We start from the raw sequence: 12,019 nt of genomic DNA, 5'->3' as shown, positions 1-12,019 counted from the left end.
CTCACCAGTGTACTTGCAATTTACCTAACAGCCCATTCAACTTCTTTCGCAATATCGTTCTCGTATTTCAACCGGGTTGCCATTCACCAACAGAACGAAACGAACGAGCGAAATCACGCTCGACGAGCCAGTTTCCCGCAATTTCGGAGCTCTATCCGAACCCGAAAAGGCGCGGCTCCCTGTCTCTCGACAATTTCACGGTCGGCGCGAATAAAGCTGGCTGGTTCGTCCCGCGCGCGCCTTAAATCCAAATTAAAAGGGTCCCCGCGGTTCGTTTCGTGGTCAGGTGCAAAACTTTTTAATCATGCAACGCAATGGCCTCTGCAATGGTCGACAAGTTTCGCCGAAGTCTCGAACGGTGGCCGCGGGAAAATTAGTTCGGCCTGATTAAAGCGGCCACATGATACAGCGTTGCAATTAAAAGTGTCATGAAAAATGCATAGCCAGCGTTAATTATCGTTCGGTGGAGTGCGCGCGCGATGTGTCGCGCGTATCAGGAATTCAATAATATCTATGCTCGCGGCAACAGCTCAACGCGAAAACGCGAGCGTGATGTTGCACGTGGCTACTATGGAACCTATCGATATCGATCGCATCGTAAACCTGTCCACCGCGAACTCATCTAATAGAGGACCATTCGTCTTTGGTGTTTTAGTGTCACGCGTCTGCGGGGATTGCCGCCACTTACGTCGACGAAGAATCTTCGAGTCAGCGATCAGGAGCGACATATTGATGCGCCGGCGATCGATCCACGGACCAAGTGACGAGGCACCGACGCGCCGCCAAGAAAATCTCCACAGACGTGAGTAAATCTGTTCTAACCCTCTGTAAAATTGAATTCTGTTCGTTGATGGAACATGTGTGGATTTATATTTTGGGTCGATTTCATGCCTCTTTGCTCTTTGACGCTGTTTCGTGCGTTGACTGGTGGATTATGCTAGGGTTACGATAGATACGTGGCCTGACGAACTGTCGTTATGAATGCGTCAGAACAGTTAGATACATAAATTCTTATGAGAATGTGCATTTCAGTCATCAGATGTTCCATTCGTCAGAGTACTGTAATTGTACTGTAGTCTTGAGAAAGGTGTATTACCATTATAATTATAAGAGTTATGATTTTTTTTTAACTGAAGAACAGTTGAAATGTTTTATAATTTGATTCGTGACCACATATGACATAATAGGCGACGTATATTCTTTTATTATCTATAATAATTTCATCGTTCGTCACCGTAATATACAATCGTACAAAATTACGATCTACAATTATTAAAATATAAATTGCAAATAAATATTGCAAACGCCGACGAAATGATTTACTCTCAAGAAATAAATGGAATTTCCTTTTTACTTCTTTAGTAGCGAATTTGTACCAAAGAGCAATAGAAATAACTGCTATTAAGTTAACGAGTCCATTTAGCGCGTAATCAACGCGGACTATACTTTCTTTCCCAATAAATTTGATGAACCATTTTAATTAATTCCTTCCCTTGGTAACCGTATAATTTTTCGATTAATTCGGCCATCCTACACGACTAGCCACCCTACAAAAATTAACCTACGAAATTTTTAATTTTAAATTTCCAAACTCAATTACCAAATCCAATCAGTTTGTGTCGCGATACACATATTACTTTTCCTACGGTGATTATGCGACAAAGTGACTAATCCTTTACGTTTATCTCAGAAGAAGCATAATAGATAGTGTGGAAAATTGATAAGCTTCTATTATGTGAACTTAAATTGTACAATATAAGATGTTTGTTCGTCAATGAGTTCATATAAACGGAGTTCTACTGTATTCTCTTGAAACAAAACGGCTGCCAATGAAACAAAATGGTACCAGTGTAAGGAACAGGGAAAGAAGTGGACTGTTAAGGGTTGATTACATTACTTGCTATAGGCACAAACATGGCTACGACACGACCAAAATTACTGGGCAAGTTGCGGTGCACCGCGGCGTGTTCTCTTTCGCACTTGCATTCAGATTCATAACTGTGTGCCACGGCCATCACGGTACGGTTTCAACACAAAATGGAAACGTATAACGAATGACGGAATTACCAGAAAGTGGAATTATATTGGGGCTATCGTGGAGCTCCAGCGTCCCACGGGAACGATACTTGTATTTTTAGTGCGAATCGATATTACCATACCCTAGCAGATCGAAGCTCGAGGTGAAATTTAAATTTACGGGAGAAGAATGAACCCGCTCAGATTATTACCTGCGCGTCAAGACGATCAAGGAGTTATTCATTTGCTACCCTTTTAATCGCAATTGAATATCGATTGAAATAATTGTGGAATTGGTTGGTTTTATCTTGATGAATTTAAACATCGAATTATCAATTCTGTTTTCAGCATAATGCTTCCAACAAGCAGATCAAATACGTATAAAATGTATTTGCGTGTATCCTTATTTTCCAGTACAGCACTTCTTTATTAGGTTCTACATTTCTTCATCCTACGCTTCTTATCTTCGTCAAATTTTCAAATCTATCAAATTTCAAACCGGTGTCAGTAAAGTATCAAATTTTCGTAATCATAATAATTCGTAATAATTTCCAGATGTATTAAAACAATCAAAATACGGCATTAAAATTAATTATTATTATTATTATATAATTACACGCGGTTGTCAAATCACGAAATCCAAAAAATCAAAGAAATCCTAATCGCAATTCCATTTGATAAAATTGAAGCTCGTTTCACATAGATGCTGCTTTGATACATCAATGTATTAGTTTGAACTGTTGAAAATAGCATTAGAATATCAGATGATCCTTTGGCCGCAGAGTGGAGGACGCGCCATTTGCACTCGTGCCTGCACACGGCTGCGTTCAAAACGCAACAGTGTGATTGCGAAACCTGGAGAAACGCTAACGGGTGTCAGTGGGTGACTTGTGGATACGGCGAACATCCCACGTGCACGTTTATTTCCCCGTTATGTTGATTACAATCCCGTCGTGTTCATACATCGGTGGCGAACGTATAACCGATAACGCATCTGCTGATCCTAAAGGCACACGTTTGCCACGTTGCCCATTTATTCAATCCCAATGCCGTAAATTTCGCCTGCAACGAATGCCTCCTTCCGCCCTATCGTATGGGGTGTGCGTATTATTCTGTCAATGCTGTTACGCGGACGCAAAGGATGCGGTTTCTGTCGGGCATAGACCGCGTTCAAGTAAAGCAAAGTTGGTCATCATCAGTGGAAATTGGATGCATCAAATAGAGTGTGCAGAGCTACGGCCACAATGACGCACAGTCCGTGAACGTTATTTACTGACTTGGCCAAACGCGTAATAATGCCCTCCCTGTAGGATATACAGGGTAGATATAGAGAAGAAGCTTTTTCTTGAATGATTTAGAGTTTTAGTATTTTAATTTTGCGAAAAAGTTTTTTTTTTCTAAAAGGGTTTCGTTTAATCGTTTCAAATCAACCCATTAAAACCAGGAAATAGTTTATCATAACACCGCAAATACTTCAATACGTTTAAACTTCATAGAATCGTGGAATCCAAATAGTGAAAGATACAGCGGTAAGAAAATATTCAACGAAATCTTAGAATTTCAGAATCACAATTTTAAAGACACGCAATTCGATAGCGTAGATTGATCGAACAAGATTGCAATTGAAATGTTGCGAATAAAACGAAAAGGAATTTTTTAACGAAACTTCAGAACTTTTTGCATTTCTTCAAAAGAAATATACATTTTCTACTGTTCGCTGTTTAATTTTAGTAAATATATTATTCGTAATAACAACGAAGATATAAAATGTGTTGCGGCAGATGTCTTCGACCATTTATACGAATCTCTCTCGAATTTCAGACATCAAAGATGCAGTACGCAAAAATCAGACGATTAATTGATAAACAGAAAAAGAGTAAAAAGTCAGGAGAATAAAAGAGAAAACGAGGTGCACTGACGCGTTGGTCACGAAATAGAGAATGTAGCTAGGACTGAAAGAGAATATCCAGTGACCCTGTTTTAGACCCCTTTTCATACGTAGCAACATGGTTGAAACGAAACTAGAATACACCCCCGCGGAAATACGTCAGTGGGTAAATGGGTCCGTGAGTTTCCCTTGAAAAATATACGACTATGTGAAATCGACATAATGGCCAGCTGATGGAGCCCGTTAATCGTGATTATTCCGTCCTGGTGCTGTACATATATCGACCTTACAGCCAGCCGATAGCTGGAGTTAATTACGATTATTTCGTACTGCTACAGATCATCCACATCGTGGTTAGTTGATAGCCGCAGCTAATAGCGATTACGTGCCCCTACGTGCTGGTATCGATCGCAATTCGTTTCATTTCACTGCCACCAAACCTGCTGACTACGTTTCGGCGGCAGTTACCGATAGAATTGGGATAAGTGGTCCGAAGATTGGCTACATTGCGCGAATTTCAGCGATACGTTATCGTTCGGTATCGTACGTTGACTTAGAATATAGAACGTAACTTTGTTATACTACGAACATATACCTTCGTCAATGGTCACAATTTTGGGAACGCTATGTATTTCATAATTATAGAATGTACAAGAAGAACGGTTCCTCGAACAAGAAAAGAGAAGAGTACTATTCCAGAGAAGTAGTAAACTTTGTAGATTTAACGTACTAGAAGTTAATTTTGGATCTGAAATGGTAAAAGTTTTTTATAGGTCAGAGATTTTGAGTTTATACAGATAGATTCTCGTCGTTCTTCGACACGGTTCGTTATACGATGCCAGTTACTGCAAATACGTTTCCGTGGAAATCAATCTAGGAAAGCTCGGGTTCCACAAGAATTATTGGAACATAAAGATAGGTATCATTCGTAAATCAGGTCAAATACATCATACGATCTCCGCGAAATCCTTCCTCGTTTTACGCTATCGAATTCGTTGTGGAATCGAATCCTATCCATAATAAAACCCGTTTTCATATATATATATACGCCAGAAGATAATTGGGAAAGAACATACGGTAGTAATATATCCGTTTTGTTTCTGCGTTCATAAGTCGGTCTTTACGCCAATTTGAAGTGCCAAGGCGGAAAGTTAATCCGGTGACGAACGATGCTCTAAAACTCTGGTTGCCTGAGACTCTAAAAGGGCTTTAAAAATAAAGGATGAAGTTTTTATTTTAGCCCTTCGAAACGGCTCGAAGAAAAGCTCTTCCACTTTTCCGGCAAGCAGCGTGCACATTAAATTCTTTACGAACCCTTAGCGCAACCGGTAATAGTTATCTCCGGCGCAGCGTGGCTTTCACCCTCTGCGCTTTCTTTTGTTCGAAATTACATTTTCTTCGGGTTAACGGCCAGACTGGATTTGCTGGCTGAAACATTGACCGATATTTTTCCTCCCTCCAATATATATGTACTCGCTCCACGGATCAAGCTGAAAAGGCTGCTAAACTACAAGGCAATTTTATAGGCACCGGCTGCTATAAACTCGTAAAAGTATAATTCAATTCAACGACTGGGAACGAGGCCGTGTAACAATAAAATATTTATACGCAACAATGATGCTTGTCGAAAATTCCTGTCGCTTTCTTATTTTTCTTTCGCGTAAATCTCATGTGAAATTCCCGCACCGATTGACGTATGTATCGATGTATATGAAACATAGAATCACGGAGCCGTGACCTTTTTATCATGATTGTCGAGATAGAACGAGTATCCCAACGACGCGATGCGAGTTCTTCGTTCTCGTTCAATAATGCATATTCGAACGCACCTTCGCCGACAGATTACACTGGAAATTCAACACGTCGACTACGCGAAACGTCACTGATACTTTTGTTTATCATACCTAGACCGTTTTGTACAGTATGAATCTCGGTCCTCGAGACACTCTCGAGAGATATAACTCCACGCCGCGTCGCGTCGAAATGTCACGTTTGCTCGAGTAAATCTTCATTCAGTGAAACGAGGATACCTACACCGACGTTCAAAAGTTGAGGATCGGTTGATATGTAAGTGAAGATAGTTTGGTACATTTTTTTTTTATATTGATTGGTGCTGTTAAGTATTACACGGTTGATAAAACAAGAATAATGAGATGGTCGATTGAAGCGTTCAGTACGTTCAGTGCGTGTCTTGAATTGGAATCAGTATTTAATTTTATATCGTGCATCGTAAATTCAAAATTTTGGGAAAGCATCTATGGTAATTTTTTAGTTAAATACAAGATACAAGTATCAGTTAACAAATTCAATCAGCAGTGAACGTATCAATTAATGTAACAATTTCCATCGTTTCATCGTTCTAATCTCTACGGTACTAATTCAACCTAAAATTCTAAAATACAGAACGTGAGGAAGAAAGGAAAGTGTCAATCTATTTCGTCTCATAGTTCATTCATATGACGCTGTATATTACTCCTACGTGATAGTACTGTACTGTATATTACACACTTCGTACAGTTTTGAAAAAAGATCGCTAAAAGACTAGTTTAACAATGGAAATGGGAGTACTTGCAGTATCGTAAAAAGTTTTGTATGTTCTGTAACGACCCTGTTCTGAGGAATACCAGCTATAAATCACTCCTCGTGGATAAAACTTGGATACCTCTTTGATGAACTCATTTGCATGACAATGACGTGTTTTCCAATTCATCTCAAACAGTAATAGCCTCAACTCGATTCTAACGTATGTTTCGTACCAAAGCAAATTAGAAACCTATTAAAAATCGAAATTATACATCTAAGTCGAACTTTTGCGACTATTTTCCATAAAAATAAGGTTTCTTTTCGAAGAAATTGAAAAGTGAAGTTTCGTTTGACTGGAAGTAATTCTTTTTTCAATCAAGGTCTCATATGACTCAAAAACTTTATCACGCGCGTACAACTAATCTTTTCACGATACGTCACTCTTCGTTTTCCGTTGCGTCATGATTGCAGAAATACTCTAAATGTATACAGATATCAAGACGAGACGAGAGATAACCAACGAGAGACGAGCCGCGCAACAACTTTGTCGTTATCGTGGCCAAAAATGTGACCGTGTAGTAACCGCGAGAGCGTGCAATTATCAACCGCTATGCGAAATGTTTCGGATAGCAGGATTCGCCCGGGCAAACAGTTGTCAGTGAAACGCGTAACATCACGCGTCATTCCGCTCGACGTCGCGAAAATCAGTGCCACGCGAGCATTCGACCGGATTCAATGTCAACGGAGGAAGTAACGTGGGGTGAAACTACAGTTAAATAAACAGCGACTCCGTTCTCGATCGTACATCATTTATGACGCAAACGTCACTTGCCCGCCGGAGAAATTTATTTCTTTTTGCAGGGCGTCACCGGGTTGCACCGACCGTTCCATTTGTCACGATCATCTTGAATACACGTCTCCATTCCCCTTTCGCTTGGAGGAAGAAATTGTTTTGAATGGAGAAACGCCGGTGCTGCACACTATACGTGATCGATGAATCGTTTCCGCCGAGACCGAGTCCTTTGCATCTCTTGTTTTTTGACACTGTCAACTTTATGAACATTTCTTGTAATGTAGGCTTTTGTTACATATCTTTGAAACCACAAAATTTCCTGATACGTACTTTTTAAAGGAGTTGTGAATTGATCGATTTAATTAGTTTGTTAAGGTCGATCAAATCGTACACGGAAATACGTGTTTAATATGGTCAGAAACAGAAGGATATAAAGATTGATAGAACCGTCGTTCGAAGAATATCAATGAAATCATCCTGAACCAATTTTAAAGAAACCTTGGAACATTCTTTCAAACACGCTTGAAATATTCTTGAAGCAATTCTGAAGCATCCTTGAATTATCTCTAAAACAGCCTTGTAAAGGACGTAGATTACGTTAATCGATGTAACATACAGCGTACTTGTTCTCGAAAATGAAAATATACTGTCCGGTACCTACTAGTATTGTATATCATTGAATTAACAAACACGTTCTCAAAGAAGTTTGATCTCTTTCAAACGTCTCTTTTTGTACTGATCGGAAGTGTATAGGAATGGGGAGTGAGGTGAGGGGAGAAGAAAGAAGGGCCGGGTAGTTGAGTCGGTATTCGTACAGATAGCCAGAGCAGTTGCTGAATGCCAGGGAAGGGCAGCTGTTGCAAATTCTAACAAGAAGATGCAATCTCACGCTAGATCGACTCGCTTATCCCGAGTGTACAGATGGAAGAGGCGTGCGCGGCGTAATTTTTAGCAATCAACCCGGCCCATTTTCCCGGCCCTCCTTATTCCTTTTCCACCGAGTAATCGTGTCCACTCGGTACTGCTTTCCCAAACTTCTTTGCTTTCCCAAACAACTCGTAACTCCTTCTCGATCCCCGCTAAGAAAGTTTTCCAGCCTGAAATAACCTATTTTCCAACGATCCGTTTACTACCGAACGAATCAAGGAGAAAAAAAAGAAGAAAACGAGAAGAAAGAGAAACCCAAGGTCGATTAGCGAATCGATAATGGTAAAAGAGGGAGTGAAACGCGGTTGAGATTAGAATCGAGTAACCGTCGAGAAAGTAGTAAATACAGACTTTTATCTTCGACTAATCTATGTGTTTTTCAACTCTGCCGGAGTGGTTGCGTCTTTGTTATCGTGCAACCGGTAGTGTCGTGCTCGGAACTCGATACATTTACATTTATTACGCTAAGCTGAAAAAATGACGTTCGATAAGACGAAGTGTCGCTCATTTTCTTTTGCTATATCGCTACTTTCTTCGAGAACGTTGTAAAACATAGAAATTCTTGGTCACAAAGGGATTCGAGGAATACATGGGACTATGGTATACAACGTTATTCCGAGTACAATCGACGCGATGATATTCGTGCCGCGACACGAAGGTTAAATGCCTGTTAAAAAAAAAAAGTGTGCTAGCTGCCAGATTTTAATCGTTCACGCGTTTACGAGCCAGAAACGAAAACGTAAGGTCATCGACCGAATACCGTTTAGCGCGTAAACCCGCAACTCCATTTTCTCGCCTCCGTCATCGCCGAATGGAACTATCTCGTGCGTTTCCATCAACGATCGTGCGTCGAACGCGTCGTGACCAGCTGTCACTCGTTTGGATAAGATATCGCGTTTCTCCTACGTGTTATGTGCAGTGTGGCTAATATCGCGGACGAAGACAGGATGATTCGAGAGGTGAGTTGAAATTTCGGTAAAAACCTGTTGACAGTTTTTAATGCTGAATGTGTGAAATGTGAAAGGGAAGGATGTGGTGGTGACATAAATTAAACTTAAAGTCATGACAAAGACGAAAATAATTATATAGTGGAAAATACGCAAAAAGAATCGTGAAGTAAAGAGATGTTATTTTAGTTATATTTTGATGCAGTGGTGTTATAATTCGGGGAATGTAGACTTTTAGGAATTTGAGGAAGTTTTATGTACACAATGTGTACAAGTAATACTGGTTGAGGTTTCAGTATAGATCTGTATGTTCTTTCGCGATTGAGTTTTGCAATAAATTTAGCTATCTCATCCCTCCGTCTATCGGCCTATCTTGTCGTTATCATAATTGCTTTGATGATAAGATTTAGTCATCGAGCGTGCACCAATATTATGTTTCTGCGAAAGGTAGTGTTATGAATTATTCAGCGATTGACGAAGCATGGGTAATATATCAGCTATAAAGGTTGTAGAATATATTAAGTTTTCTGGTGGTAATTTTTATGTCTTCATATGCATTATAAATAACGAGCAATAAAGATAGCAAATAAATTTTCAGATAATTTCTTTTTATGAATAACGATATACTTACGGTGTACTTGCACAATGAAGCTTTTGTATACGAAATTTGGGAACTTTTTTCTGGAATCCAGTTTCATTTTTTATTGTAAAATATTGAATTTCGTGTGTTCGCCACTCTTGAATTTAAAACAAAATGCGTTATGGATCTTGCCATCTATAAACAGTTTAATTTGTTTTTTTATATTTGTAAAAAATTACACCTTCTCTTTTAAATAATTATACAAGAAAACATTCAAGTCTGAGAAAAACGTGCAATCTTTCAGGCTATATTTATTATGTTATTGTTCATCATATGACTCACACGCTATCGTAGATAATATACCAGTTCCATGTGAGTCGTTTTTTATTATGAGTGACAGTCATTTCCGAAAGTAAAACGTAGGGTGGAGAAACCTGTCAACGATTTCAGCAGCTTAATTTGTCAGACAGTAGTTTTACTAATGAATATGTCAGAAATTAAAATCTATTGACTCTTCCCCTAAATTATATGTAAGACTTTAATTTAAAAAAAAAACAAAAAAACAATGGGACTTTTACATTTAGATACGTATAATAAGCTAAGATGCTGAAATTAAAAAAAGTGATGTTCATCCTAGAAAGATTACCTGAACCCCAATGTACTTCATAAAACTGACAAATGTAACCTGTTTACATAAGCTAGTATACATCTGCTATTAGCTGTTATAAAAGGTGTTTTAATTATAAAAGCTCTTATACAAAAAAAAGAAGACATATAAACTAGCTTTACTTTATTTTTGGTGACTTATGTACGACATAAACTAGCTATTAAATATTACCACTTTTAATAAGTCCATCGATCATAGTTATTTTTGACTATCTTTATCGCTTTACATCTTCATACTAATTATTTTCCTCAAGAATTTTTCTAAAAGTACACAGGAAATCTATGTTACATATCCAAGAAAAATACCTCTTACATACCGGAGAAAAGTGCCATAAAATATATTATTGAAATTATTAATGATATTATCGATAAATTATTACAATGTTATTAATGAAAATGTATTATCATACATACATTCTTAGAACATGTCAGAACTGAATTATAATATATCAATAATATTTGTAATTCTTTCCAATTTCAACTATTACCATAAAAAAGTGTTCGTGTCGCTCGTCCATTCCATTTCTACCCACAGATCGATCACCGATCCTGAAACTGTGCGACTTGCTTTTCCTCGCTTTAATCTCTCCGGAAAGCAGAGGCCTGGCATCGCGGTTTTTAATTCTTTCGCAGGGTCCGCAGAGATCCATCTCAATTAGCGCATGTTATTACGCCGGAACAAGGTTCAGCTCGCATTACAAACTACAGCGAGGAACCGGAAATGATGGGCCAGGTCAAGTTAGTTTCCGTGGAAGGTCGGTGGAGGGTGAACCACGAGAGAATGGGATAAAGCGTGCTTTCGTCCGCATATGACCGGCAAGATAACTGTGAAATTTCAGGGTTGCCGAATAAGCTACGGAGCACCGACTCATGGCATATATTCCACGTCGGACTTGATAATAATTCTAGCGACGTAACCACGCCAATCGAGAGTATGTGTCTACGCGGTATATCTAACTACATAGCGGTCGCTCGTCATTCGGAAGATGAAAGTTGCTACCAACCGTGCACTTCGATGGAGTTCATTAATTATGATAACAAAAGCCTGTTTCGGTGCAATTTTCAACCCCCTCGGTATCTATTGTAACTGGCGAATAATACATCATTATTATTTCGTTGCATAATGGGTGGTGCGCGCGCTACCACTACCGCAACCGCGGACCTATCGATGGTCGTATAGGCCGGAAAATGGACTGGAATTAAATTCGTGTGAATTAAAAGCCGACAATGACGAAGAGTCGTAAATAGCCTGAAACACTACCGCGGAATGGGTATAAACGCTAATATCGGCCCTGGTATCTAATTCGTCTACAGAATTGTACGTTTTTGGGCTCATTTCCGTTATTTTGTCCTTCGAAATGAAACGATCTTTTTTTCAGAATGGTTCGTGTGGTTTCAAAACGCATTGCTTTTTCATTCTCATTGGTTTCTTAAATGCAATAGTGGTGTGTTGTTTTATCATTCTAGAAAGAGAAATTTGTCTTACAAATATGTTCGAATTCTCAGAGTTATAAATTACGGCTAGCTTTTCCTTCAGTTTTAATTTCGTTTCTTGTCTGTTACTTATATGTTTGTAGTAAATGAATAAACTAATGTTCTTCGTAGTTCATGATTAATAACGTTACTCAACCTGTCATTGGTTATACATAATATACACGTGTCTATTAAAGTTTCAAGAA

The 12,019-nt window shown here is 38.9% G+C and overlaps 1 protein-coding gene across 5 annotated transcripts in view; it reads left to right on the top strand.

Moving 5' to 3' along the window:
- The window catches only part of kek5 (leucine-rich repeat, immunoglobulin-like domain-containing kekkon 5 protein), a 292,283-nt gene that overhangs the window by 214,246 nt on the left and 66,018 nt on the right, over nucleotides 1–12,019 (top strand). For 4 of the 5 annotated variants that reach the window (XM_069132089.1, XM_069132086.1, XM_069132090.1 and 1 more), the window contains one exon: nucleotides 656–802. In XM_069132089.1, the coding sequence (XP_068988190.1) occupies nucleotides 733–802 (70 nt within the window). In that variant the 5' untranslated portion in view covers nucleotides 656–732. Of the gene's footprint in view, nucleotides 1–655; nucleotides 803–9,039; nucleotides 9,107–12,019 lie in introns of those variants that run through there. The other variant, XM_069132092.1, reaches the window with a different exon arrangement.

This window comes from Bombus flavifrons, chromosome 2 (genome assembly GCF_040668555.2).
Source record: "Bombus flavifrons isolate JBK064 chromosome 2, iyBomFlav1_principal, whole genome shotgun sequence".
In the NCBI taxonomy this organism is placed as follows: Eukaryota; Metazoa; Arthropoda; class Insecta; order Hymenoptera; family Apidae; genus Bombus; species Bombus flavifrons.
Note: the sequence above shows the minus strand (reverse complement) of the source record. Positions and strands in the feature narration are given on the sequence as shown.